Source organism: Molothrus ater, chromosome Z, assembly GCF_012460135.2.
Source record: "Molothrus ater isolate BHLD 08-10-18 breed brown headed cowbird chromosome Z, BPBGC_Mater_1.1, whole genome shotgun sequence".
In the NCBI taxonomy this organism is placed as follows: domain Eukaryota; kingdom Metazoa; phylum Chordata; class Aves; order Passeriformes; family Icteridae; genus Molothrus; species Molothrus ater.
In genome coordinates, this window is record NC_050511.2 from 16,270,400 (window position 1) to 16,296,536 (window position 26,137).

Below are 26,137 nucleotides of genomic sequence, written 5' to 3' on the forward strand. Positions count from 1 at the left end.
GACCATAAGATCAGCTAAGCTGCAAAATACCTTCTGCAGCAGACGTATGAATTGACTAATGCAATACCACATGTTCTTTTGGTCTTCTTTGACCAAATGAGTAAACTTTTTTTTCTTAGGGTGCAGTGTTTTTCATGATATGTGTGTGGTTTTGTGTAGCCTTCACTAGATAAGGCAGCTATTTTTATGGTTAAGTCCATGGAAAATTTGATTTAATGATCACTGTGGTAATTTGCAGTTCCACATTCTTATCTGCTTGGATTTCTTGATTCCAAGTGTAAACTTTATGTTATCACAGAGCAATGTTCTTTAAATTGTCCAGTACAGTAAAAGATTTCTTGTCACAGTTAATTCATAGGTAGGGATGACTAAGGAAACAAACTGGCTGAGGATTATCTTCTCTTTTAGCAGTGAAAAGTCATAGATTTCAAACAAGGAGTGCTCTGTATGTTGTAATAGAAAGTCACTACTGTGATCACTCGTGCTGGCACATGCTTGGAACAGGCTCAGGATTTTGCAATGACCAGGTCAGACCTGATCTGTGCAAACAGACAGTGCCTGCTCCCTCATGCTTATGCAGGACAGGCTGGTTCTCCCTGCGGGCATTTCAGTTCTGTGCAGTTGGAGAGTCATTTCCATCTGACCTAGTGTGACAGCACTGGCATCTGGGGACCATTCATGGAGAAGTTCCAGCATTTCAACAAATATGTGACTTATTTTCCATTATTGCCTGTAGCAATCTCTTATCAACTATATTCTCACTGTACCAATTTTTTGGTTACCAACAGGAGAAAAAGTCTTAAACAAAATAAATTTTGAACGATATTATCGACAGTGCATTTGATGGATCACAAAAAATTAACATAGGCAATAGAAAAAAGGAATTATTCAGATGATGGTTCATATTTTCAGTGCAAGCTCTATGTCAAGAATTTTTAAACTTCAAAATTTTCCTTTAGCAGCAGTAGGTTTATCCCTTATTTTCCAGTTCTTCTCTCAAAAAGCTGCACATACAATTATTTAATTCTTTTTTTAATTCTTTCAACTTTACTTGTGGTAAAGTTGAAAGAATTATAAAAATAATTAAATATAAATACTTTATATATATTACTTTATATAATACTTTGTATAATTTATAATTATAAAATTTATAATTTATTATAAATTATAAATTTATAATTTATATAATTTACTTTATATAATACTTTATATATTTACTTTAACATAAGTAAAGGTGTTTTCTGTGTTAGACTGTTGTAGTATTTCCCTGTGTCTTTTAAATGGAATTCAGTTCAGTGAATATTGTTTTGATTTATGGTTTTTTTGGAACCTGTTAGCTTTATGTAATGTTTGTCTGAAAAATAAAGTCATAGTGCTAGGAAGTACTTTAAACTTTCAGAGTTTTCAGGTATCTCTCTGTACATGGTTCAGCTAAAAATGAACTGTTGTGTAATGAAAATTATGAGAGCTGTTTCATTATGGAAAAGAATAGGTAAGTTGTCTCTAGACATCTTGACTATACTTTGCAAGTTGATTTTTTCTTCTAATATACATGTTGGAGATTTAATTTTGAAGTTTGTCTTTGACCCATTTGTCTCTGTCATTTTTGCTTGGTCGAGCTTTCTTCTTGAATTTTTTCCCCCCAAATCACTGCATAGCAAAATTTTTTAAGACTAAAGGAAAAACTAGGTATTTATAAGCTTCCATCTTTTCCCTTCCATTGTACTCCAAAAGAAATTGGATCACTGTGAAATTGATATTGATGCATTTTCTAGAGATAATCTATGTTTTTGTTGTACTATGTAAAAACTGGCTTAGATTTGATGCTCCAGCAGCTGAATGTGAAAGGGTCATATCACAGTATTTGCACTTCCTTTTGGAGGATTTCTTCTCCTCCTGAAGCTTTGAGTGATTTGACTGGGAGCAAGCCCATGATTATGCTGAGCCTAAGGCAATGAAAGACAGGAGTTAGTAGTCATTGTGAAGTAAAGGAATGGAAAAAGTTTTACTAGCTTAAGACTTTGAGAAAAATTACCTGAAAAAATCTGAAAACAACTGGGGGAGGAAATGAAAGGGTAAAGGAATCAAGTCAGGTAGGTAAAAAAATAATTTTTCTTCATCCATGTCACAAATGGAGTGATATAGTTCACTCATAGGAATGAAGCTCCAAGATATGTTATTGATATAAAACAGTGGGTTGACAAACTTCAGTGTTAAATGTGATGGTGATTTAACAAGGTTTGATGGCAAAGTACACTTGACTAACAGCGTAGAGGGCAAAGACAGATAAATCTGTCAGGGAGACTTTGCTGTTCTGTCATCAGGTTCAGAAAAGACTCCCTTGCTTTCTAAACTCCTCTCAGAGAGGAATCAATCCAGGTCCAGCTAGATCCTCTCCTGGTTCTAGACTTGTCAATGCTTATGTCCAAAGGATTGTACGTGCACAATCAATCCTCTGTAGCACTTAGCTGGGATATCAGAGTTTAGCATGCTGTTAATCACTTACTGAGAATGTGCTTCTGCAAGGAGTCTTTCAATTCCTCAAGGAGTAATCTTGAGAGGTCCCTTATCAGGGAGAGAAAGGAGCAGTCCTGGCAAGGAGATAGTTACATGAGTTTTCAGTTAGACATTATTTCTTGCATCAGTTCTCAGATTATCATATTTCCCACAAAGTTTGAAAGGAATTTCTGTCCTGGGCCATTTTATAGATAGCTGGTTTTAAATTTGATGGAGTAGACTGGTGAAGCATAGGTTTATCAAACAGAGTAACTTGTTTGGGAGCCCTTTCTGGTGCAATGGTTCACATTCTCTTTAAGTCTATTTAGCTTTTTTTATATGTAAGTAACAGCATGGTGGCAATATATCTACCTTCAGAAGTGCATTGATTTGCCTGCAGAGTTTAGCAATTTTTTTTCAGTTTTGACGTTTTTTTTTCAAAGATAACTTGCATGGTGCTAGGGAAAAAAAAACGAGTAAGGCATGCATTCAAAAGAAACTTAAAAATATGTAGACAATGTCATTTTCAATTCACATTTGAACACTGACAAGTAGTGATTTCCTCAAATCAAAGGATTCACCAGTGTCATGAGTATTCAGGACTTTCTTTTTCCTTAGTCCCTATATTAGCATACTAAAATTGTGAAAGATGTAGGCCATGTTGCATGATGGTGAAAGTCACCAGTCTCCATCTTCTCAAAATAAACCTCCGTTGAATCACAAATGACGCGTACTGTTGAACACATATTTCACTTTCTGCCTTGAAATTTCTTGAAATAATTCTACAGCCTTGCATGTGTTTTTGTCATCTCCGAAGTAAATTCAGTTTCAAAAACTCTGTATTAAAAAATGCACCTGTGATTCAAAGATACATTTACAACAATTACAACCAATTGCTGCCATAATAAATTGGCACTATGTAAGGATGGTCATATCATTTTTTTAACCAGACAGTGATCGGTTTACCTTCTCAATCGTTTGTGCTACCTATTGCACAAGCCAGTACATCTGTGGATTGAATCATAGGCAGAAAGTTAGAGGAACTATTGTTCAAAGTGACGTTATATATATGATTTGGTAAGATGGAAAAGGTATGGCAGCTATTTGCTTAAGAATGAAAAAAAAATTAGTTTTTCTTCCTCTCATTAAGCAAGTGTCACAGAATTTAATTTTGTAGGAAACATTAAATGAAAACTTAGAAATATTCATTAACTATTTCACATGATATGAAAAATAGCACACTTGATACTCAATTACCATCATACTTGTTTAAAAGAAACAGTAAGGTTCATATTGGATCTACTTAGGTGGGGTTTTTTTAGGCTAAGAGCAACAAAATTGACCTGTAATACATAAAGTATGCTTGTGTGGAAAAACAGCCTAACTGGCAGTGTGAAGTCAAATGAAAAATGACTGTGGAAGAAGTGACTTTGAGACTTGGTATCTTGTGTTTCCTGCAGCACAAGGCATACTTGACCTACCATGCTGGTTTCAAGAAGGCTACATAATGGAAAGCTTACAGAACTAGAAAAGCTGGGATTCATCGTAACTCAACAAGGGGTCGTAGAAAGCCAAATTAAGTGTCCTATTCTTACTGATGGGTTTTATTTCAGAAAACAACATACGTGTTCATTTTAGCTATGGTTTCTGCCTGGAATATGGGGCTTGCACATAAAGCTGTATGGTAGGAGTTGAAAGTTCCTGTGGGGGGCTCATGAGGAATGGTCTTTGATAGCAAAGGAGGATGGACATACGGACATTGTGGGAATACAAAAATTGTAGGGACTTGTGTGGAGTTAAGTGTTGATGGAAAAACTACATCCAAAAGATGGACTGGAAATGATTGGAAACAAGATAAAACATTTTGTAGGAGTTGTTTCACTTCCATCAAGCTGCTAAATTTGCAAAGACTTTGTAGATCTGCACAAATTGAGAAGCAGACCTCATAAAGTCCTTTGTATGCGACTGCATATTTCTAAGGCTTTTTTCTTTCTTTTGTGAGAAACTGCAGAGTGCTAAGGATTGTGATGATGAGAGGGCCACTTTCCAAATTTTGCACAAAATAGTTTTCTTGTGATTACTGCTAATTGAGTAGCAGACATATTCTTGATCTCTCCCATTATATTTCCAAAAGTTTTGCCTGTTGCATTGTGTTATTCATTTGGTACTGCATTACAAAGCATTGATTCAGTATATTTTCAGACTTGATACTCCATTATAAAGCTATTTTCCAGCACAAAATACTTAGTACAAAACCAGTAAAGAGAGCTTTATTTAATGGGTTGTACAAAGCATTTAATTGGTTTTGAAAAGCATTTGGCTACTGCATCTGGAATTACTTTCAAATATATATTTCTTGGTCTTCTGTGGTATTTATCTACTTTTAATAAGAAGTGTTTTATTAATTATTCAGTCTCTTTCCAGAAAGTCAGTCTTTTGCTCTTCAAAGGTTAAAGATTAAAGAAAAAATGCCAGAGGCAAAACCATACAAAAGGTCTTTTGTAGCCCTGAAAAATAAAAGGCTCAATTTAAGTACTACTGAAAAAGTGTCTGAAGTTGATTCTTTTTTTATATATATACAGCTTTATTTGAAACATGTTGATATTTAGCCAGGCAGATCTGAATGCAACAAGAGCTCCTGCCTCAGCCTTCTTGGCCATCCACAGTAAGACCAGAGCACTGTGGCCCCTGAACTCACAGACAGCAATTGTACAATGCTGACGTATTTTCTTCCACTTGTCATGTCAGTGGCTAAATCTCTTTTTCATAGGAAAAGGCTGTGTAATTCTGCAGTGACATTATCACAAGTGAAGCAAAAAATAAAGTGTGTAGATTTCCTGGTCCAGCAAATAATCCACCTTCACATGTTTGAGTAATGATTTTAAAAACAGCATTTCTGTAGTTATCACTTTGCAAGTAGAAACATGTTTAATCTACCTTGCTACCAGCCAGGTGCAGCCCAGCCCTGACCCAAGTGCACAGGGTTGTGTTGGTGCAGCTAAGGGATCCAAATTTGAGGAGGTTTTATTTCCTGAGGCTCAGTGCTCAGTGTGTACTGGAGGACACAGTTTGTTCTCTGCAGCTGGCTTGATTGCAGCTAGCTGAGAGCTGCAGCTCAGCCTTGCAGGTGCCACACACAGTGGTATCAATTTCCTCAAGTGTAAGAGTTTTCAAATTGCAGAGCATGATACTGTCTGTCACCATTTTGAAAATAAGCTTTTGTGGGAGGCCACAGTTATGCTTCCCTCAGTGAGGCACACTTACCAGCACCCCACCTGCATCCTTTTATGCTGATTTGTTTCAAAGGTTTTCTAAGATGATGAGGCAGGTAGTCTTTGCAACATCAATGTAAAACATTTTTGAAGACAGTCAGTTACTGTCTTACAATTAGGACATCTTTCCTAATAACACCTAGCTTTCAGTACACTGTGATCACATGCACACTTCCCTGTTGCTGTATTGTGCACTTGTTCTATTTGCAAGTTCTTAAAATATCTTTACAACACCACTGATTGTAGTACATGCTGAACAAACATTAAGACAATTTTTCTTTTCATTTATTTTCCAAGATATCTAACGATATGAGAACTCCATAAAACACTTTAATCTTATTTTATTCTTCAGCTTAAATTTCTGCATTCTCTCTTATATTCCAAGATGGAGAAAGTCTTGTTTTCTTAACTTTTTTTTTTATAATTTCCCAATGTTTTCCAAGTGAGCATGCTTATGAAAAACATTTATACTTATTTTGGTGTGCTCCTTGGTGCACCTAGAGCTGCTTTGTTTCAGTCTCCTGCAAAATGCAGATGAAAGAATAAAAACAAGTGCTATAGCAGTAAGTGTGAAGTGAAGCAAAAAAAAAACTTTTTAACCACATGCTGGCAGGGAGAAGTAGTGCACAGCCAATGTGTTAGCCTTGTCCAATGCTAAGTGTAAATTCATCCTTTCCTGTTTTTGAAAGAAAACATTTGTATTTCTTGGTGTTGTCTCTATTTATAGAGGATGCAGTTGTTATTTGCTACAAACCATACAGTTAAAATATCCTAATTCAATTTATTCTCTTCTCTTGTCTAAGTTGGTCTTCATGGTGCCATTTATTGGAGGTGATTTGTGGTGATCTATTTTTCATCAGTAAAGAACCAGGTGTTAGGCTTTGTTCTACAGTTTGGCTTATGATTATATCCATCTTTTTAGGAAAATAAGGGTGCCAATTCTGTGTTTGTAAGGTTAGAGCGGCCAGCCAGGCAATATGCTTGTGAACAAGTCCCAGAAAAATCTGGTTTTGCATGGTTTGGAGGCAGAGTAACTATCCGGACAGCACAAACGTTTAGTTAAAAGAACTCATTAAATAAAACAGAAAAGAATTTATTAGTGGCTACTGGACAAGTATGAGCTACTACTCCAGGTTTGTAATAGAAATAATATTTGTGTTGTCGTCTTGGTGACTGAGTGTTAACTTTTCATGTATAGGTACAAGCTGTGCTAAGCAAAGAATGGCACACGTATCAGCTCATGTTCCGCTCAGTGTAAGTCAGTAGTGAGAGGGACATTGTCCCAGGTTTTCCTGCAGTGCCTCATTTCTTGCAGAACATGAAGATGAAACTGGAACTTCAGTTTTAACCTTTGAGAAACTTTTATACTTTGCATTTCTGAGCTGTGTCAGTCAGTTTTGGTCTGTTCCCAGTCATTCTGATAACACAACTTTAAATAGTTCAAAATCTCAATTTACCTACATTATTTGTGATTAAGTCAAATATTATGTACCTTATGAATTTTTTTTACGCCTTAATTCCCACAGTTCTGATGAGAATCCTCTACAACTTCCCTGTAGTTCTCCTTTTTCCAGTGCTTCTGCCAATACTCTTCTTAATACATACACAAGTTAGCTAGAAACAGTAAAGAATGCATGCCATCTTAGACAGAAACTGGAAGTTTGAAAGAGTTCAAGCTAGATATTATTAATAATATAATTTTCACGGGCACAATCAGTAATGTTTTTATATGTTCTGAATCATTAGCTACTCTGTACAGTGTTTTCTCTACTAAAAAATCAAGTAAAGCATGAAAGCCAAGTTGCCATAAATCAGTAGATTATTGTTAGCTAGATGTGTAATGTAGGTCACCGTAAACTCCACTTCTCTATTTACCATCTGCAGATTTGAACATCTCTTTGGCTTGTAAGATTTCTTTTGCAGGATCTGTGGAAAATGCAGCAAGCTACCTTTAAATACATTAATTATTTGTAAGTTAATTTTACACTGTTTATCATGACCCTTACTTTAATGCAAAAACATTATGCTTGTAATGTTTCAAAGCACATAGAGTACAAAGAAGGCCATGCAGTACATTTGCATATTAAAATATGCCAACTTCAAAGCATCTGGTTTCTGGCTAAGATAGAAGGCAAAGATGAGAGAGTAAGAGCACAGCCATCAAGATCACGTTTTGTCCAGTATCATGTCCGCAGGAGTACATGTAAGCAGATAGCTACAGACAAAAAGTAACCACGCAGTCATATGTTATGTCCCTCTTCCAGTTTCCAAGTATCTCCAGCTAAAGGGATTTCCTGAACCAGATGTGCATTCTATGTGGGTTGTAAGCTGCAGTGGTTTTGTCTTCCATTGAGTTATTCAGATTCCCATTAAGCTCATTACATTTAGCCTCCAAGGCTAAACAAGGCTGCCAACAAGGTCTACAGGTTTGTTCTGCTGTGTGGAGCCACCACCTCAGTTTTATTTCTGACCAGTCTGGCCCATCTAGCTTCTTTTGGTTCATCTAGCTTTATTTTTTTAAAACAAAGCTTTATTATTGTTGATTCTAATTTGACCTTACTCATAAGCATGAGGATTAGGGTGGTTGGTAGTAAATAGCTGGCATTTTTTACTCGTCTACTTACTAGCATTTCATATTTTCAGCTGTTATGAGGATTAGAAACACATGCATTAAAATTAAGAGATTTGTCAATGTTACAGAACCAATTCAGGAAACTTCAAGACCAAAAATTCCTGTAATGACTACAGAGTAAAAATCCATAGTTGTCAATACTACATCACTGTGATGAAACTCCTCATCTATCAGCAGATGATAAAATGATGGTGGAGGATATCATGGTGAAGTGAACAGAGTACAGGGTGCCCATGTAACCTTTGGCTGCTTCAGGAGACATCAAATTCTAAAGGCCTGGAATTTGTGGCCTTTGTTATTTCATATCATGATATGTGTTGAACACCATCATAAGGTGAGAAAGGGGAAGAGCATACCTCTAAAGACCTCTAGAAGGGTGTTCTGTCCTTCTTAAAGTGAACGGACCTCTGGAGATCATTAAGAGAGAAGCTGACATGGATATATTTTGCTTCTACATTTCTTCTTGAACTAAATAATGAACGTAGTTGCTTTAGCAGGTGACTCATTAGTACTGTTTCATTGTCTAGGAGGTAGATTGTGAGTGTAAATGACACAGTTGCAATCCCTTATATGGTTTGAAAAGTAATAATAGGAATTGGTATTACTCTTTTGGTAGTAAATTTCAGTTTTTACTGAAACTTAACAAAAGAAGACTTGAATTAATGATAACTTGATTGAATTCCTAAAAATTTGGTTTGTTCATTTTAATTATACTGGAATGATTGAGAATAGGGAAGGAAAGTGCCTATTGCATATGAACAGGCACAGCAGAATTTCTTTAAACGTAAATGTTTAAGGGAAACAAAATTATTTTCCAATTAATTATTTCCCATCAGGCTGTCAATGATTAATTTTTTCTTATCATTTGCAGTGAATATTTTCAGAAGAGCAAATCTCTGTTTTAGTTTTTTTTTTCACTTCTTTATATTTCCTGACTCTGACTGGAGGAAGAAAAACTAAAATAACACAAATTAAACTTTTCCTTTTTTTGCTGTCCAGTGAAACTGGAAATACTTACTAAATGACAAATGGTCTTCTGTGATAATTTTACTGCATTAAGCAGGAAATAAGATGCTGAGAGAGACAGATTAGCATTGACCACTTGGGAGCTTAATTATAGTAACAAGCCTTCCATGAGAATTTTGTCAGCTCAATAGTGAATAACACAGATGTGGTTTAGCAACTGGAAATTATTTAGATGTTTTAATTTGCAGCAAGTATTGGGTATTTGGGTGTTTTTATGTAGCTGTTAAGTATCAGCAAATGCTCATGAAATGCTTCTTGAAAGTTAAATTAAATTTGTGTATATTTGTGGTTTTAAGCAATTTTAATGTTCTACAAATTCACCTAATTTTTGACTCTTGTGAATTAAATATACAGCTCTGCAGCAGCAGAGTCAGTAGTTACTATTGAAACTGATTTACAGGACAAAGATGGAAGAGAGCACTATAAGAAATAGTGAATACAGAAGAGATAAATAGCCTTATTTTTATATACAAATAGTGGGTTTCGCTTCTTAATGGGCCTTGCAATTATAGGTATCACTTCAAGCTGGATTTTTACCCTATATCTCAAATTTTTCTGAAACTTGCTATGCAGTCAAACTTTTGCAGTATATTCCTTGGTGTTGATCACTGAACCTTAGGGTATGGGAAATAAGTCAGAAGAAACATTCACTCTTTTGATTGATCTCTTCATAGTCCAAGATCACCATTGTATAGCAACTTTTCCTAAATGCACAATTATCAGAGTTCTGCAAATAATCATGTATAGGTACTATGGAGATCAGCAAAAGATTGCATAGAAAATTAATTTTATTCCTTTCGAAATATAAATGGTTTACAGGAATTAAGAGAAAACCATATACTTCTTTTTCTCTAATATAGATTAAAATTAAATACATAAATTTTTCCACATTCTTTTCCTATGTGGTTTTTCTTCAAAAATTTTCTGTTAAAAATTAGTTATTTCTCAATTTAAGTAACCTTTAGAACTAATTATTAATCCCTAATTCAATGAGGGAACATTTTCTATTAAATTCTTGCTTTAGAAATGAATGGAGCTAAAAGAATAACTAAACTAAACTAAATCAATAACTAAAAAGTTATTTATTCTTAAAGGTGGTAATGTTTTACTTCCTGCAGTTGGAATTGATTTTAAAATGGGTGATGGGAGTTTGAAAGATATGTTTGGAGTACAGAAGTCCAGTTGCTAACAACTCTGAATTTAGTTATGTACCTATGTATGAAGAAATATGTTTTAAATCTCTTACAAGCTGAGATACGTGTGCCCCAAATGCCACTTTCAACGTCTTGTACCTTTCATTAAGTCATAATTGCATGTTGGTTTCTTAGAAGTATTTGGGTTTATTTGTACTGCTATATACTAATTTTTTTAAATACTTTGTTTTTAAAGCTTTCTTTCACCTTGTTTGCACTTCAAATGTTGATGTGAAAAATGCACTGACCTTCAGTGGGCCTCTGGAAGACATGTTTGGGTACACAGTCCAACAGTATGAAAATGAGGAAGGGAAATGGTAAGCTCTTTTTCTTTTCTTTTTTTTTTTTACCCAAACACTTGAAATTATCAGGTATTCAGTGACTCAGGTGCTGTACTTTTATTTTCAAGTTAGGGTCAGATTCTGTCAGACATATTTCTTAAACTTATGCAGAGCCCTTAGGAAATCTGGAAAGATTGGGAGACAAAAAGATCCACATGTATACCTCAAATTATCTCCTCAGAGACATAAATTACTTCACAAAATGGGTAGATTCCCTCATTGATGGAACTGAGAAAGCACTGTGTTTTGCCTGAGCTCTGTTTTTTCCATTCACCAAATGAAATCTTTACCTTTTCCTTCTGTTAATGTATTTAAAATGAAATTACTTCTGCATTAAGTTTTTTTTTTCTGAAGTTTTCTGTCAGGGGTTGTCTAAACTGAATTTTTTAACTCTGTTGGTTGGAAGATTTACCTGTCAAAATATTAATTAGTACAGTACTCCCTCTGCCTTCCCTTTTGGAGGGCTATGTCTTGCAACTGGTAATATATTTGCACTGGGGACCTGGAGCCTTTATCTTAACCTCTCTTTTCCTTCCTGTTGTTCTAAGTAGAAGCTGTATTTTGGCATGCTCACTCATATCATTGCTTCTTGGTCATTGGATAAACACCTGCCTATGCTTTTCCCTTGTTAAACCCCAGAGGCTGACGACTGGGCAGGAGGACTGAAATAACAATTACATGGTAAAAGGTTTGGGGAAGAGATCTCTATCTCTTCTCTATTCTTTGCAGCTGGCTCTGGTTTTCCCAGAGCTTTTTTGACAATTCTTGGTAAATGCAGGGACTCCTGAAGGCGTGCAGGAATGACAGGCAGCGTGAGGCTGTGTGACAGACAGGCCAGACTGTTCTGTGGTGAGCAATCACCACTGCAAGTGCTGGGTCTGCCAGACTCTGAAAGTCTGATCACCACTGCAACACAGGGCTCAGAGAAATAAAACCACAGAGCCTGCTTTTGAATGTGCTAGTTTTTGACTGCAATTGTAGGATGTTTAAATACACTTTTGTATGAGGGTCATGAGAGAATAAGAATAATGACCTCTGTGAGCTAATTTAGCCCTTCAGGAAATGGAATCCATTTGAGGAGCTGGGATTTTGCTAAGTAAGCTGTATTGTTGTAAGCAGTCCTGAAAACTTTCAAAAGCAAACAATAATATGAGCTGGAAATATGGGATCTACCAGTAGCCAGACAGCGATTTAAAGTAGTGTGCTAGATCTGGAAATCTCTGAAATTGAAATTCAGAGCTCCTGTAAATTGTCAAGCTTTCAGCATATCAGTATTTAGAGCAGAAAATAAAACAGCCTTGAGGATTTTTCTGCTGCAACCTATAGGGCACCGATAGAGCTTTCCAGCAGCAAAGAGTCTCTGAACCTGACTGCAGCTTTTTCTCAATAATTTGTGGAATTCCTCATGCCAAAAGACAAAATGAAATAGCCTTTCAGACCACATAACACTCTTCATGGGGCTCTTTCTTTCTGAGAAAGGAACACACACGGGCATGAACTTGATGACCATTGATCATCTGCCAGGGGATGTCAGGCGCCTTCAGCTTCTCTGCATTTTACAGTTTTGAAATTTCTTTTAATAACCCTTTGCTTTATTAATGATAGGGAAGAACATCTCTTTTACAATGCTGCTCCACATTACATAAGACTAAATTCTTCCTCTGTGTGCTTGTGAGACTCTCCTTTGGCATTTGGTCTCCGAGCATGGAAAATAGGTTTTCATCAAAGATCTTGTGAAGATCTAGAACATATTAAATAAAGCATATCTTTCCTTCTGTATTACTTTTAAGACTTGTTGTCTAGCCACCTATATTGCTTTTATTTTCTCTGGAATTTTTAAAAGTGTTATTCTATGCTGTAATTTGGTTTATAGGCACATTTCCTTTTCATATCCTTTTTATTTCTCTTGCATCTGGACTGGTATAATAGATACTTTTCTTTTTCTCCATCCTATACTGCTAGTGTAGAGCTTGCTGCAGCTGTCCTCTCTCTGTAGGTTTTATTTGCTCACTTTTGTGCCTTGTTAGAAAGAAGACATTTCAGGTAACTTATTTAATTTGCAGGGTACTTATTGGTTCACCACTAGTTGGCCAACCTGAGAAAAGAACAGGCGATGTCTACAAATGCCCTGTAGGAAGGGACAGCCCATCACCCTGTACAAAACTGAACTTACCAGGTATGAAAGGAAATAAAGCTGTGTCACAGCCTTCCTAGTGAAAATTCACTTGGGGCTCCAGAGCTAAATGTGAAGGAGGTTGTGTTTGTAGCATTAAAAATAATTCTATTTTAAGGCTTCTCACTATACTGTGGAAAACATGCTCATACTTTTAGAATGGGTATGTGGTTGTGTTACCAAAACTTTATTATGACTGACATTAATTGACTGTGGTTGGCAGGCCTGGCCATTGAGCCAGGAAGGTCTTGGATCATAATTTCATGGATTACCCTTTCCAAAGCTCTCTGAAGCCAAGAGCCTTTATAATGTCATCAGTAAGCTTTTGATGAAGATGTAACTAGTCTGATGTATCTTAATATGCCAAAGGTGAATATTAATAATTTTCATGGTCAAGGCAAGAGATACCTGATGTAGACTGGAAGAAAATTCCTGTCTAATATGAACTTCACTAAATATACATGTTGTGATACTTTTCATCTCCTTGTGTTCCTTGAAAATTTAAATGTCAGTAATGCAACATAATAGTAACAAATAGTTACATAACAGTAACAAGTTGCAAAGCTATTTACTCATAGTGATGCATAGTAAAAATTAATTTTTTTTTCCTATTTAACAAAACTCTGTGCATAGTAGTATCTTGTTTTCATTGTGCTGTTATTTTTACTTTTTTTCCTTTTCTTGCGGTTCAAGAAAACTATTTGAGACAGCAACCCAGACAAATTTTCTGGGATAAAAGCCAGTCTCAGAAATTTTTCTTGATTATTGCAGTTGAAGAAGGAGGGGGAAGGGTGCTAAAATATTTGATGAAACCAGTGTCAGTCTGGGTTTTATTTTAGAAGCTGGAAGCTCCTTACTAGGGGATATATAATTTAGCATTTTGTTTTCATGTTCCCAAATACTTAACATTTTAATCTATTTATAGCTTCTACTTCAGTTCCTAATGTCGTGGAAGTAAAAGAAAACATGACTCTTGGAACAACCTTAGTGACTAACCCAAAAGGAGGGTTTCTGGTAAGAAAGGACTTTTTGCTAATTTTAAAAGTCTGGTTTTTTCTCGGATATCATAACAAAAACATTTCACCCTTTTTCATTTTTTAAAGGCATGTGGACCACTTTATGCTTACAAATGTGGACGTTTGCATTACACAACTGGAGTTTGTTCTAATGTCAGCTCCACTTTTGAAACCGTTGGGGCCATTGCTCCGTCTGTGCAAGGTATGCATGCTGCAGGAATTTTCCCGTGTGTCCAAAAATAAAGAGTGCCAAACAAGACAAATGTATACACATAGGCATACTGAAAAAAATGAACTGCTTAACTTAGCTACCAGCATTACCAAGTTAAGTAAATGTTTTCATTGTCTGTATATAACCTAAATTCTTCCCACTTTTGGAATTTGTCTCAGTATAAACAATCATTACACTGCTATGTAACATCCAAACACAATTGCTAAAAATAGTTGCTTATGTTTTTAACTTATGGCCAAAAGACTCCTTTTAAATAATGACGGCATACTGAGACCTAATACAAACCCAATTTAGTAATATGCATAAAAATCTTAAAGACCTGGTCCTTTGAAAAAATTGTAGAGGAATAGATTGACATTGACTAAAGTAGGGGGTCACTGGTAAATGCTCCAGTTATGTGATCTTCCTTTCTTAAATTTTTGCTTCCAAGAAAACTCCTTCCTTACAGAGGGAACACAAGGCATGTGAAATACAATGCAGAAGTTGCAGAATGATAGTTGTCATCAAACATGTCAGTTCAGCCACACTGCAGAACGATATACATTTGTTACTAATGACAGAAGTCACAGCTGGAGCTGTGAGATAAGTCTGATCCTTGTTACTGTCAATTCTTATGTGGCAATTTGTATTGCAGAGTGTAAAACCCAGTTGGACATTGTCATAGTCCTTGATGGGTCCAACAGCATTTATCCATGGGAGAGTGTCACAGGCTTTCTGAACAGCCTCCTGAGAAACATGGATATAGGTCCTCAGCAAACACAGGTAATATGGTAGATATTTTATGGTTAATTTGAGAAGAAAAAACAATTTACAGGAAATGGTATAATAGTGTCATCTATGGACCTCTTCAATTCCAAGAACTTAGACCAGCAGGATACTAAAGCAAAATAGCTGAAACCACAACTAAGTCAGTACTCAGCCATCAAGCAGCAATGTCAGAAAGACTATCCCTCCCCCCAGAGTGCTCAGGCAGTCTGGAGAAACCAACTTTCTAACCTAGAGACAAAAGTTAAGTGCATTAAGTGAGACTGCTTGAACACTGTCCTTTCCCACTTCCTTCCTCTCCACAGCCCCCTCTTGTCTTCCTTTGTACTTCATTGCACAAAGGTCATTTCTGCTCTTCTGAAGCACACATGCGTGGTTTGGACAGCTTTTGATTGTAAGCTTTTTGGAGCAGCATTCTTAGTACTGTGGAACATTGGGCATGCAGCTTTTAAACCTTGAGATCCTAATTAACGAGTGGCTGTTTAGCTGCATGTTATTAATGGCAGAAGCTGCATTTATATAATAAGTGGAGAGGGCCAAATTCCCAGCTGCTATAAATCAATGCGGTTCCATCAGAATTAATGGAGCTATGGCCAATTACCCCCTGAGGATCTGGCATATGTCCCATAAGCTGCTTAACAGATTATGTAAATATCAGTTCTAAAAGAAATCTGGGAAGGGGAAAACAGTTGAGTCTGGGATGCATATTAACACAAAAAGCTTTATTGACAGCAACAGAAGAAACTGTTTCTTCCTTTCCTTTCTCTATTTTCTGCCTCCCAAAATCAAGGGTTTTCCAGGGCCTCCTGTAATAAATTATATGCTACAGGCAGTTTTGCAACTTTGGGTTAGCTCCTAACATTGAGGTCCTGCCTTCACAAAGGAGACTGTGAGAAGATGTAAAGGATATCTCTGTCTGCAGAGAGTTATGCATAATTTTCCCTGTTAATTGAGGTTTTCAAGTTACCACCCAGGTTCTCTGTTGTCTATACTGAACACTGGCCAATAAAATAACTTATAAACTCTCAATGTTGCAATCATATCCTGTTAGTTTAAACACACTCTTCTTCAGATATTGTGAGGAAGAAGGAAAAACACTTTGTCAAATTCAGCAGAAAGGAAAAAATTCTTTCTGTTCCCTTAAACAGATGATTACTCAAACATGTATCATTTTGAAATACTTAAATCTGAACTTCCCTGTATGGGGCATTGGCTGCATGGAAATCATCACTGTCTCCTGCCCTAAGGTCTTCATGGGAGTGGTAAGCAGGGCTATCAACTCCACTGCACCCTCACTCCTCTTCCTTACCCAGCAACTCCTAAATTTTTACAATGCCACACCTCTGTTATGTTCAGTTTTGGAATTCTGCCTCATCTGTGTGGCTCAGCTGGTGCACAATAGGTCCCTCTCTGGCCTGCACTCCAGCAGCCTCCCTTCTCCACCTACAAAATCCCTTGTGCCCACAGCTTGGCATAGCTACCCCTCTTCTCACACGTACACATATTCACTTGAGGACGTCAGCTTTGGCATCTTGCTGCTACAGAGCAGAAACATTTGAGAGGGAGATAAGAATGGGATAAGGAGGAGAGAAGCTGAAAAACTGGGAATGGACGACAAAAGCTCAGTGGAATTTTCTCAGTCCCTCTTATCTTCCTCCTTCCCCAGAGCACATCTCATCTCTCTCCTCTCCTCTGAGCCCCCTGCTTAGGGACCCTGCTGCATCTGAAGGTAGTAATGAGTTTATACTCTGTCCCCCACCCACCCTGTCTGCTTTCTCAGAAAAAATGTTTAAATAACTATACAATAGGGAACAGGAGAAACAACAGAGCAGACTTATTTATTCCCTCTCCTCTGGGAGCCCAGAAGACAAGCATAGGAACAATACTTTGCTTTTTATCTGTTTAAATTGATTTTTCCAATTTAATTTTTTATTACTTTGTATGTAGAAATCAGTGGACTTTCACTGACTTAAGATTGTTTTGCACAGGAAAGGAATGAGGTGATTACAGAATACCTCCTTAGCAGATTGGGTGTGACTTGTTCAAAACTGTGTTTTGATTAGAGGCTTTTGAGATTTTTTTTCCCCACGTACCTCCTTAATGAACAATGGTCATTAGACTTGTAGCAAGTTGAGAGAAATTGCTCAGTGTCCCATGTTTGACAGATTTAAAAATTAAAGTCTGAATTTTCAGATGCAGAAAGTCAAAGTTTATGGTATTTTTTTCCTTCCCTTCCTCTTTCTCTTCTCCAGATAATCTATAGCTCCATTCTGATGATTAAAATGCATATCTTGAGTTTTGGGATAAAAAAAGTAAATGGAAAGTGATGATAAAAAAGTGGAAAAAGAAGGAATTATGTAGAAATAGTAGAAGTAGGAACAAAATCAAGATATTTCTCTTGGCCTTTTTTTGCTATATTTTTAACTGTTTTGGAGATAATTATCTTTTTACTATGGAGGGGTAGGTTTTTTAACCATTTACATATGAGTAATTTTCTGTGGATTTCTCTCAAAAAAGAAAGCAGAATACTTGAATAAGTTCACTTCTAGCTTTAAAGCTATGCTGGAAAGGCCTTCAAAAATCTTTAGACCGTTTCTATTTTAACATTATTATATAGCATAGGCAGTTATGGATCTTTGGCCTGTGCCCTACTGTGTCTCCAAAGGGACTGTATCAGTACACTAATAAGTCATATCTTATGATTAGTTTTGTCTTCAGAAGAACAGAAGTGTATTTAAGAGATATTACAAAGCTTAAGGATGAAGAAAGGTCTTACGAGAGTTTACAAGTAACTTGTGTCTTGAAGTAAACAAAATGTGGGAGAATTAATTTATTTTTGTTGTTCAGATGCCTTTAAAAAGATCTCCTTATGAAAAAAGATATTATCCATTAATGCTTCCCAAGACATCTCTGCTTTTCTCTTATCTTAAGTGTCAGTACATCCAAAAATATTCCTGATTTCTCTCCACATCCCAATGCTGAAAACTCTGACATATGATTTCATGTACCAATGGTTTTCCTTTCATTTTTTTATTTTTAGTTGTTGGTTTTTGCCAAATTGATTAGCTTAATAATTTATTGGGAAAGCCAGAATGTGCTTTCCAAATAAGGGTCTGTATTCATTTATAGGACAACAGTAAATCATAGCCCTGAGAACTGCTTTGTTCCAAAGTAGAACAGTCCATCCCTTGCCTGTTCTCTTGTACAGCACTTTTCACAGGAACTGGGGACAATTAAAGAATTATTCCCTTGTGTAATGTAAAAGCCATGGAATGCTGGGGAAGGGAACACAAACTTAAGAATTACAGGAATGTTCAATAGATTATGGTCAGTAATGGTGGGAAAAATAATAGGTTCTTTGGAGTAGAGTAGAATTATGTCCTTCTGTGTAGCACTATTGCATTTTCCAAATGTAAATTAAACAAGCAAATCAAAACATATGATGCCTGTAAGCATCAATCTTAGGGGCTTGCTGAAGTCCCATAAAGGCACATATGCATCATGTAGATGTGTCACTTTTAGTTTTTCATAAGATGAAAAAGCTACATAAGTTCAAACCTTCATTGGTGTCTAATAGAATATAACTCTAATTTTGCAAGGTGATCATCCTATGATCCTGTAGGAGACTGGAACATGAAACCTAGTAGCATTTTCTCAGAGGCTTTTTGTTACCTTTTATTGAGGAATGGTTCTTCTTTGATACCATGAGGAATGGTTCATCTTTGATACCATGGAATATGTAGAAGATGGTGATCAGTGTTTTCAAAGCTAGTGCTAAGGAAGGGTCGCACATGGCAGTTGTATCCCATAAGATAACCACATGCCCCCCTTCCTTCCTGATTTACAAGCTATGCTGCACAGTGCAGTTTTCAGACTCAGATGTTCTTCCCATTCACTTCCTGAGAGGGAAATGCTCAAAATGTGTACTTGCTGTGATCATGGACGTTTCCTTTCAAACAGGAAATGATACAACTCAATGTCAGCCTGTAATCTTATTTTAGGAAAATGACAACACCAACATGGGCCTCTAGAATCATGAAGGACTGGCAGATGCTTTTCACACTGGCAGTTATCAGTAGATTATTTCATTATTGGTACCTCAAAAGCTACAGAGAAGGAGCCATGAGTCCACACCAATCAGCTTCCCAGCATACTATGGTCTCTGGCTACAATTGGTGCATGACACTGGAATTTTTAAGCCATTGCTCCTCCTCCAGAAAATCAAGCATGATGCAAATCTCTTGTTCATCACCATTTCACAGTTGTCTTTTTGAAAGACTAACAATATCCTGTTCAGATAATGTGGTGTATCACTTTAGATGCATGCCACAAAAGAGTTGCGTTGGAGGGAACAGGTTAAAAATTTGATCTTCAGGTTGTAGTTTATTCAGTGCCACGTGAGTGTTCTGAGTGATGAGACAGAGTGTGCCCTGGCTGGTTCTGTAAACACTGGGCAGGGTTAATAGCCCTCTGCTCACAGGAACATTGCAGCCTCTGCATTCTCTCTGCTGCAAATGGAAGAGGGCATACCTCCAAGAGACAAATATCTCAAAGGCAGCAACGTGTAAAAAGTTTGAGCCTACATTAGTTCTTACAGATTTGACTGTGTTTTCAAAAAGATACGGAAAGTCAGTGGAATAGATTTTGCTATCACATGCCAATATAATTATAGTCCTATAATCATTTGTAACTAGCATTTTATAATGATCATGTTACTGATGTTTACTGTGAAATATTTATCCAATTCTAAACCTTCTGCTACAAGCAAACAAATGCTTTGCAGAATCTGAGAGGCTATGAAAATACCTTAAAAAAAAACCCTATAAAGCAATTGTAAAATACATACTATGCCACTTCTAAAGTAATGATGCCAGAAACATCCCAGAGGTCTTATTGATCTTCAATAACTTAATGCTAGAGTGCTCTTAATAATAGATGAGTGAGATATAAATGCCATGCAATACTGCATTATCCTAAATAACACCTATAAATTGCCATGTGTAACGTAAAATTGAAATATGCTAATGGAACATTGTGTGGCTTCTTCCCAGTAAAAGCTGTCAGGAACCTGCCAAAATATTAAAACTGACAGAGATGAATGGGAGAAATTAATTAATATTTAAGAATATAGCTCATCTTTTTATTCCATTCTTGGTTTTGCAGCAGGTTTCCTCAAACATTTTGTGGTTATTGCACAATCCCATGTGTTAATCTTCCAGACAAAGACTTGTTCTGCTGAGGTCATCTACAGGCTTTATATTACCCTCCCCCATCCCAAAGCCACCATTTCCTTCATGTTTTACCCTCTGGGACTTGTCAGGTGGTAATTGGACCTACCTCCTGCTGGGAGAACATGCATGTCATGGATGTCCCTGCTGTCTTCATCAAGATAAGAATAATTGGGTCTTCCTGTTTCTAGGCTAAATTTAGAGTAAATAAACTATTGGATATAGAAACATTATATTTGAGTGGAATGAAGAGAGTTGTGAGTGAGCCATGACTTTGTATGCCATAAGGAAAACATTTTTGAGGAGTTGTGACTGATGGTTGGGCATTGGTCTGCTTGGCCTAGAGGAGAGCAGAGCTCCCATCCAGATTGCCTCAAGCCAGGAAAACCAAGGACTAGAGACAGCTTTTGGCTTTATTCCAGTTTTAAATAAAAGCAATTTAGAAACTTCAAAATGTTTCATGAGTCTGTCATCTAGCTAGTCGTCCTCAAACTCATATTGGTGTTTCATCCTGAGGGAAACACAGAGTTCAGTTCTTCTCCTGGCTGTTAGTACAGACATTTACCCTACTGCAAGAGGCAGGGATATTTTCTTTAAGGGCCGTTGATTTCAAACATGAACTCTGTGTTTCAGGTTGGAATTGTTCAGTATGGACAGACAGTAGTCCATGAATTTTACCTAAATACATACTCAACAACAGAAGATGTGATGGCTGCAGCCTTGAGAATACGCCAGCGGGGCGGCACGCAAACCATGACAGCCTTGGGAATAGACACAGCCAGGTATGCACACAGGATGCTGTCCTGCACGTGGGAGAAACAAACAGGGCAGGGTAGTGGTTCTGATCTTATGTGTTAAAAACGTGGCGTGGCTAATGTCCAACTTCATTTTGGCTAAGCAAGTGTCATTTGTGAGGAAGGTGAATAAGCACCTAAAGCAATAAGCAATAAGGAATAAGCACTCTATCCAGCACCTAAAGCAATTGAGTGTCAAAGGGAATTAGGAAAATATAATAGATATGGAGCAAGATTGTAGGCCTAAGCAAAGGGCTGACAATATCTGATGTCCACATAGAGCAGATAGGAACTGTGTATGTAAAGGATGAAGAAAATCAAGTTTTTCAGAGGAAAAAAAAATAGAATTTTTAATGTTAATTTGTTTTCATTCTGAAGTTGAATATTACAATGTTTGGACCCACACTTGTCAGAAAGCCTAAAAATTTTCTATCCTAAGTCTTTAAAGTTTCTCAATTATTGGGAGATTAAAGACCTGTTGTAGCAATAGTAATATTTAGAAATGCTTCTTTTATGAGAAAAATGAAATCTGACTTTCATAGAACAGACAGTAAATATAAATCTCTCAGAAAATTCCAAACTGTACAACATTGTCCTGGTATCTTTTTTCTTTTCTGGGTTTGTTTCTTCCATCACAACAGCCTGCTTTTATTCTACAAAAGATTGCATTCACTCTTTACAAACAACCATTTAATGAAATATGCAGCATCCTTCTAATGAACAATTGGATTATCTGACCAAAGTTTTGTTGATTTGGTGTACAGTTGAATTCTTATATATTAAGGCTTTCCTGAGATATGAGTAGAAGCTTGAGGAGTCCAAACAAGTTCATGAAAGCAGAGCCAGTTGAGAATTGCCAAGTTTTCAGAAACCACATCTAGTTCAGAAAGCCCCTGTGTACCACAAACTACAGCAGGCTTGTATATACAGAAACTGTCATCAAAAGCTTCCTCTGTTCTCACAGTCATACCCCCTTGGCCATTTTCAGTGGTAAATTTCAGCTTTCACTCATGTGGCCAGTTGTAGAATTCTGTGGTATTTTTCTGAAAAGAGGAAGCCCTGCTTCCTTCCTTCTCCTCCCAAGCCCTAATCCAGCCTTGCCTTGTTAGGTCCAGAGTCTGGGCAAACAGCTGCCCAAAACCTCAGAGCCTGTTTGCCCATCTGCAACCAGATTGGGCCCCAATCTGCCTCCATTTACCTGCAACCTATTTCTGCCACATCCCCAACACACAGGGTTAATTAACATAGCTGTGCAGAGGTGTGCTGATAGCTGAGTAAATAGTTTGACCACTTGAAGTGCTGCTATAGGGTGGAATTAGGTGAGGGTTTTCTGCATGGGTTTTTGGAAAGGTAGGGTGTTGGCTGAGTCTTTTTTTAAGATGCCAAAAGCTGTTTTGAAGTGCCAGAAGTTTATTTGTAGAGGGGAAGAATTTTTCACTATCCAGATTTGTATTTTCTGCTATTGCTCTCAAGTGAGTGGATGATGAATGAATGCTTGTGAAACTTTGGCTGTGAACTGTCATGTAAGTTCCAATTGCAGTTGTTTGTATTTGTTCATGGTTAGCATTAATCTCCATTTCCTGCTTCCTAGTTAATATAAAATCTTGTAGTTTATGGTTGGCTATGCAAATACGATGCATGTGCTAAATGCTGACATTGCCTTTCTCCAAAACACTTTACGGTCCCTTTAGGGAAGAAGCTTTTACTGAGGCTCACGGTGCACGAAGAGGAGTACAAAAAGTAATGGTTATTGTGACTGATGGGGAATCACATGACAACTACAGATTACAAAAAGTGATTGATGATTGTGAAGATGAAAACATTCAGAGATTTGCTATTGCTGTAAGTGAAATTTAATGGGAAAATTCAGAATGTTAAAAGCATGTTTCATCTTCTAAATGTAATTTCAGTTTTAGAAGTTCATTTCACAGAATCTTTATAGAAATATAATTATTTCAGAGAGGAAAAAGCTAAAAAAACATTGAAAATTTGCTTTCTGATTTTATAGCATATAAGAAAAGCAATTTGGCTGTCTTCCTTGTGATGATGTGTGTGTCTGTGTGAGGAAAAAGGAGGAAGAGTTTGAGGGACAGTTTTAAATCAAATCCTTTTTGTTAAAAGCAACACTCAGCAAAGGGACTAATACAATTCTAAGCAACTTCTACGGAAAAAATATCTATTTTTAAAAAAAAGCAAATGTAAGCCATCAAAAAATACTTGTTCATTATGTCTGTGTTGTATGCTTGCACTCTAAAGCTGTCATTTTCATGCCAAGCATACTAAACAGTAGCTGAATGAGAATAGAAGTTAACCCATATCAAGAAATATGAAAGTATTAGTAATGGATTTGGTATTAATACTGCACTATGTTTGTGTATTTTAAACACAAATCTATTTTCTGGTGTTAATTTTGAAGGGACATTGGGTTGTTGCCTCTCCATTGCTATCTTTCTTTGTTTTGCTATCTTATTTTTTGGTAAAATAAGGTGGTATGAAACCATGGAACTCAAAGAAAGATGTTATACTTAATTAAAAGAAAGATCTAAAACAAAGCTGAGTCCAGCAGCACACAGATTTTCAGTGGTTTTCTTCATAAAATTAGAGACAACTAAAGAAAAAGTTATCCTTGACACCGCAACAGTTTTAGCAATAAAATTCCTGTCTAGAACCAAATATGAATTTCTCCAGTGGGCTGAGATGCTAGAGCATAGGAATTTGGTTTATGTCTCCCTCTCAAATCAAGTTTAGTCTATAGAGCCCTTTTTCATATGAAAAATGTCTGTTTGTCTAGGAATTAAGAGAAGCGAGGTCTTTTTTTCTGAGGTATCCTGAATTGTTACAGCAGTGTTGTTAGACTGCAAACCAAATCTAAAGTCTTGCATTGTGTTGAAGTTGTTAGCACTGAATAGAAGTGTTGTTCTTATATGTATTTGTAGGGCAAATCCTCACAGAATAAAGAACTATTCTATGCCTAATCCACTTGTCATAAATTGCATGTATAGCATGTTATCATAAGAATTGGTGGTTATGCAGAAACCAGTGTAATTGTACTCTGGGCTGGGAAGTGTTTTGTTGGCTTTTCCCTAAATTATGACCTGCTTCAACAAATCAGAGAATGAATTATTACAATTTTGTGAAGAAGGGGTGAAAAGTACAGTTGAGGATAGCAGACATCACACCATATTGTTGCTTTGTTTCCTGTCAAATGATATTTTCAAAAAACCAACTGAGCCATCATAGAGTTCTCTTCTCCTTGAGAAAGAATGGCTTCAAATCAATTTGAGAGAGGTGTTAACAAAACAAATTAAGGTTAGATATGATTTTCCACCATTCTCTGACAACTTACCTCAATGATATCTTTTTAAACAGGTTATAAAATGTATGTTTGACCTTTTTTTGTGTTTCTTTGGGTTTTTTATTTTCTTTAGATTCTTGGCAGCTACAGCAGAGGAAATTTAAGCACTGAGAAATTTGTAGAGGAAATAAAATCAATTGCCAGTAAGCCTACTGAAAAGCATTTTTTCAATGTCTCAGATGAATTAGCTCTTTTAACCATTGTTGAAGCACTTGGAGAGAGAATATTTGCTCTGGAAGGTATGACATTATTTAACATGTTACTTTATGCCTGCATTACAACTGAAACAAATAGAACACCTGTTTTTACCTTCCTTTGAAATGCATTCTGCTGTGTAAAATTTATTATGCAATTATTTCTTCCGTGCTGGTTATAAAAATATTTTATAATAGGCATCAAAATAGTAGATACAGATGTGACTATATGCATAGGAGTTAGAGCCTGTGGTGACAATAGCCTAAAAAGGTAAGTAACCAGAACTGTTTTAATGCAATAATTAGAAAGTTGTCCTCTTTTAGGTAAAAAACATTGCCAGATCATATCCCAGTTACCCCATGGTCATCTGGTTTTCTGCCTAAATGTTTAGGGTCTCTTTTTGGTTAATTATTAATTAGTTTGCTACACAAATTAGCATGGACTTGCTGTATAGAGTTAACAAATATGATTTTCCTTTGGGAAGGTTCACAGTATTTAGATTGTGGCACAGAAAAGTCATTCTCTCACAATGTCTGCTTACATTCTCCATCCAAATGAGACAACACTGCCCAAACCACTGTTTGTTTCAAGTACTACTGGTAACAGGAGACAGAGTTTATTAGTTATAAATTATACTGGCCAACTCTGAAGGGATTCATGTAGTACAAAGAAAACATCCATCTATTTGGACTATTTTTTTCAACACTTCAACTTTCCAAGTAGCTAGAATAGTGTAGTTTATAGCTGGAATAAAAGAAAATATTGACTTGAATGTACAAAATTGGGACAGTATTTTCAATTTTTTTACATTGGAGTTGTATTTCTCAGACATATTTAGATTTTTCTGGTGTATTATTTAGTTTGGTCAAATATTAATGATTTCAGCTACAACTAGATGTTTTCAGCAATAAAAAGTTTATTAGAATATTATTTATATGTTCTTTTTTACCTTCTGGACAATTTGGTTTCCTCAGCTTTGCAACAAATTAATTTGAGGAGAATCTAATTCGCTAAAGCTCAAAGTTTAGCCTACTTAGGGCCAATGAGTACTTCAAAGTTAATTAAATAGGGTGCTCTTTTCGTAAGTCACTGTGTACTAAGAATTATACACTTTAGTGAGAATATAGTTGTTCAAACAGAAATTGAAAACTTGATCTTCAAGTTGTCCTTTGTACTTTTAAAAAAGTGAGAAAAATATTTGTGTTTCATTGTCAGAATAAAATGTTATTTACATCTATTAGCTATATTGAATATAGAATATGAAGTTAAATAATGTTGCAACAGATGAAGGATGTAAGACCTAGCATGACTGAGATTTTGAAAATCTAATTAATTTCATTACTGCCAAAAGGCATCTTGGTTTGCAGATTTTCTCTAGGATCTCAGAGATGTGCTAAGATTGCTACACAAGACACCTGC

At 36.3% G+C, this 26,137-nt stretch overlaps 1 protein-coding gene across 1 annotated transcript in view; it reads left to right on the forward strand.

Moving 5' to 3' along the window:
• The window catches only part of ITGA1 (integrin subunit alpha 1), a 71,687-nt gene that overhangs the window by 17,498 nt on the left and 28,052 nt on the right, over positions 1-26,137 (forward strand). Inside the window, exons 2-9 of the mRNA XM_036402815.2 lie at positions 10,816-10,936; positions 13,024-13,136; positions 14,059-14,147; positions 14,237-14,351; positions 15,016-15,143; positions 21,008-21,156; positions 22,860-23,010; positions 24,597-24,762. Coding sequence (XP_036258708.1) covers positions 10,816-10,936; positions 13,024-13,136; positions 14,059-14,147; positions 14,237-14,351; positions 15,016-15,143; positions 21,008-21,156; positions 22,860-23,010; positions 24,597-24,762 — 1,032 coding nt within the window. The remainder of the gene's footprint in view (positions 1-10,815; positions 10,937-13,023; positions 13,137-14,058; positions 14,148-14,236; positions 14,352-15,015; positions 15,144-21,007; positions 21,157-22,859; positions 23,011-24,596; positions 24,763-26,137) is intronic.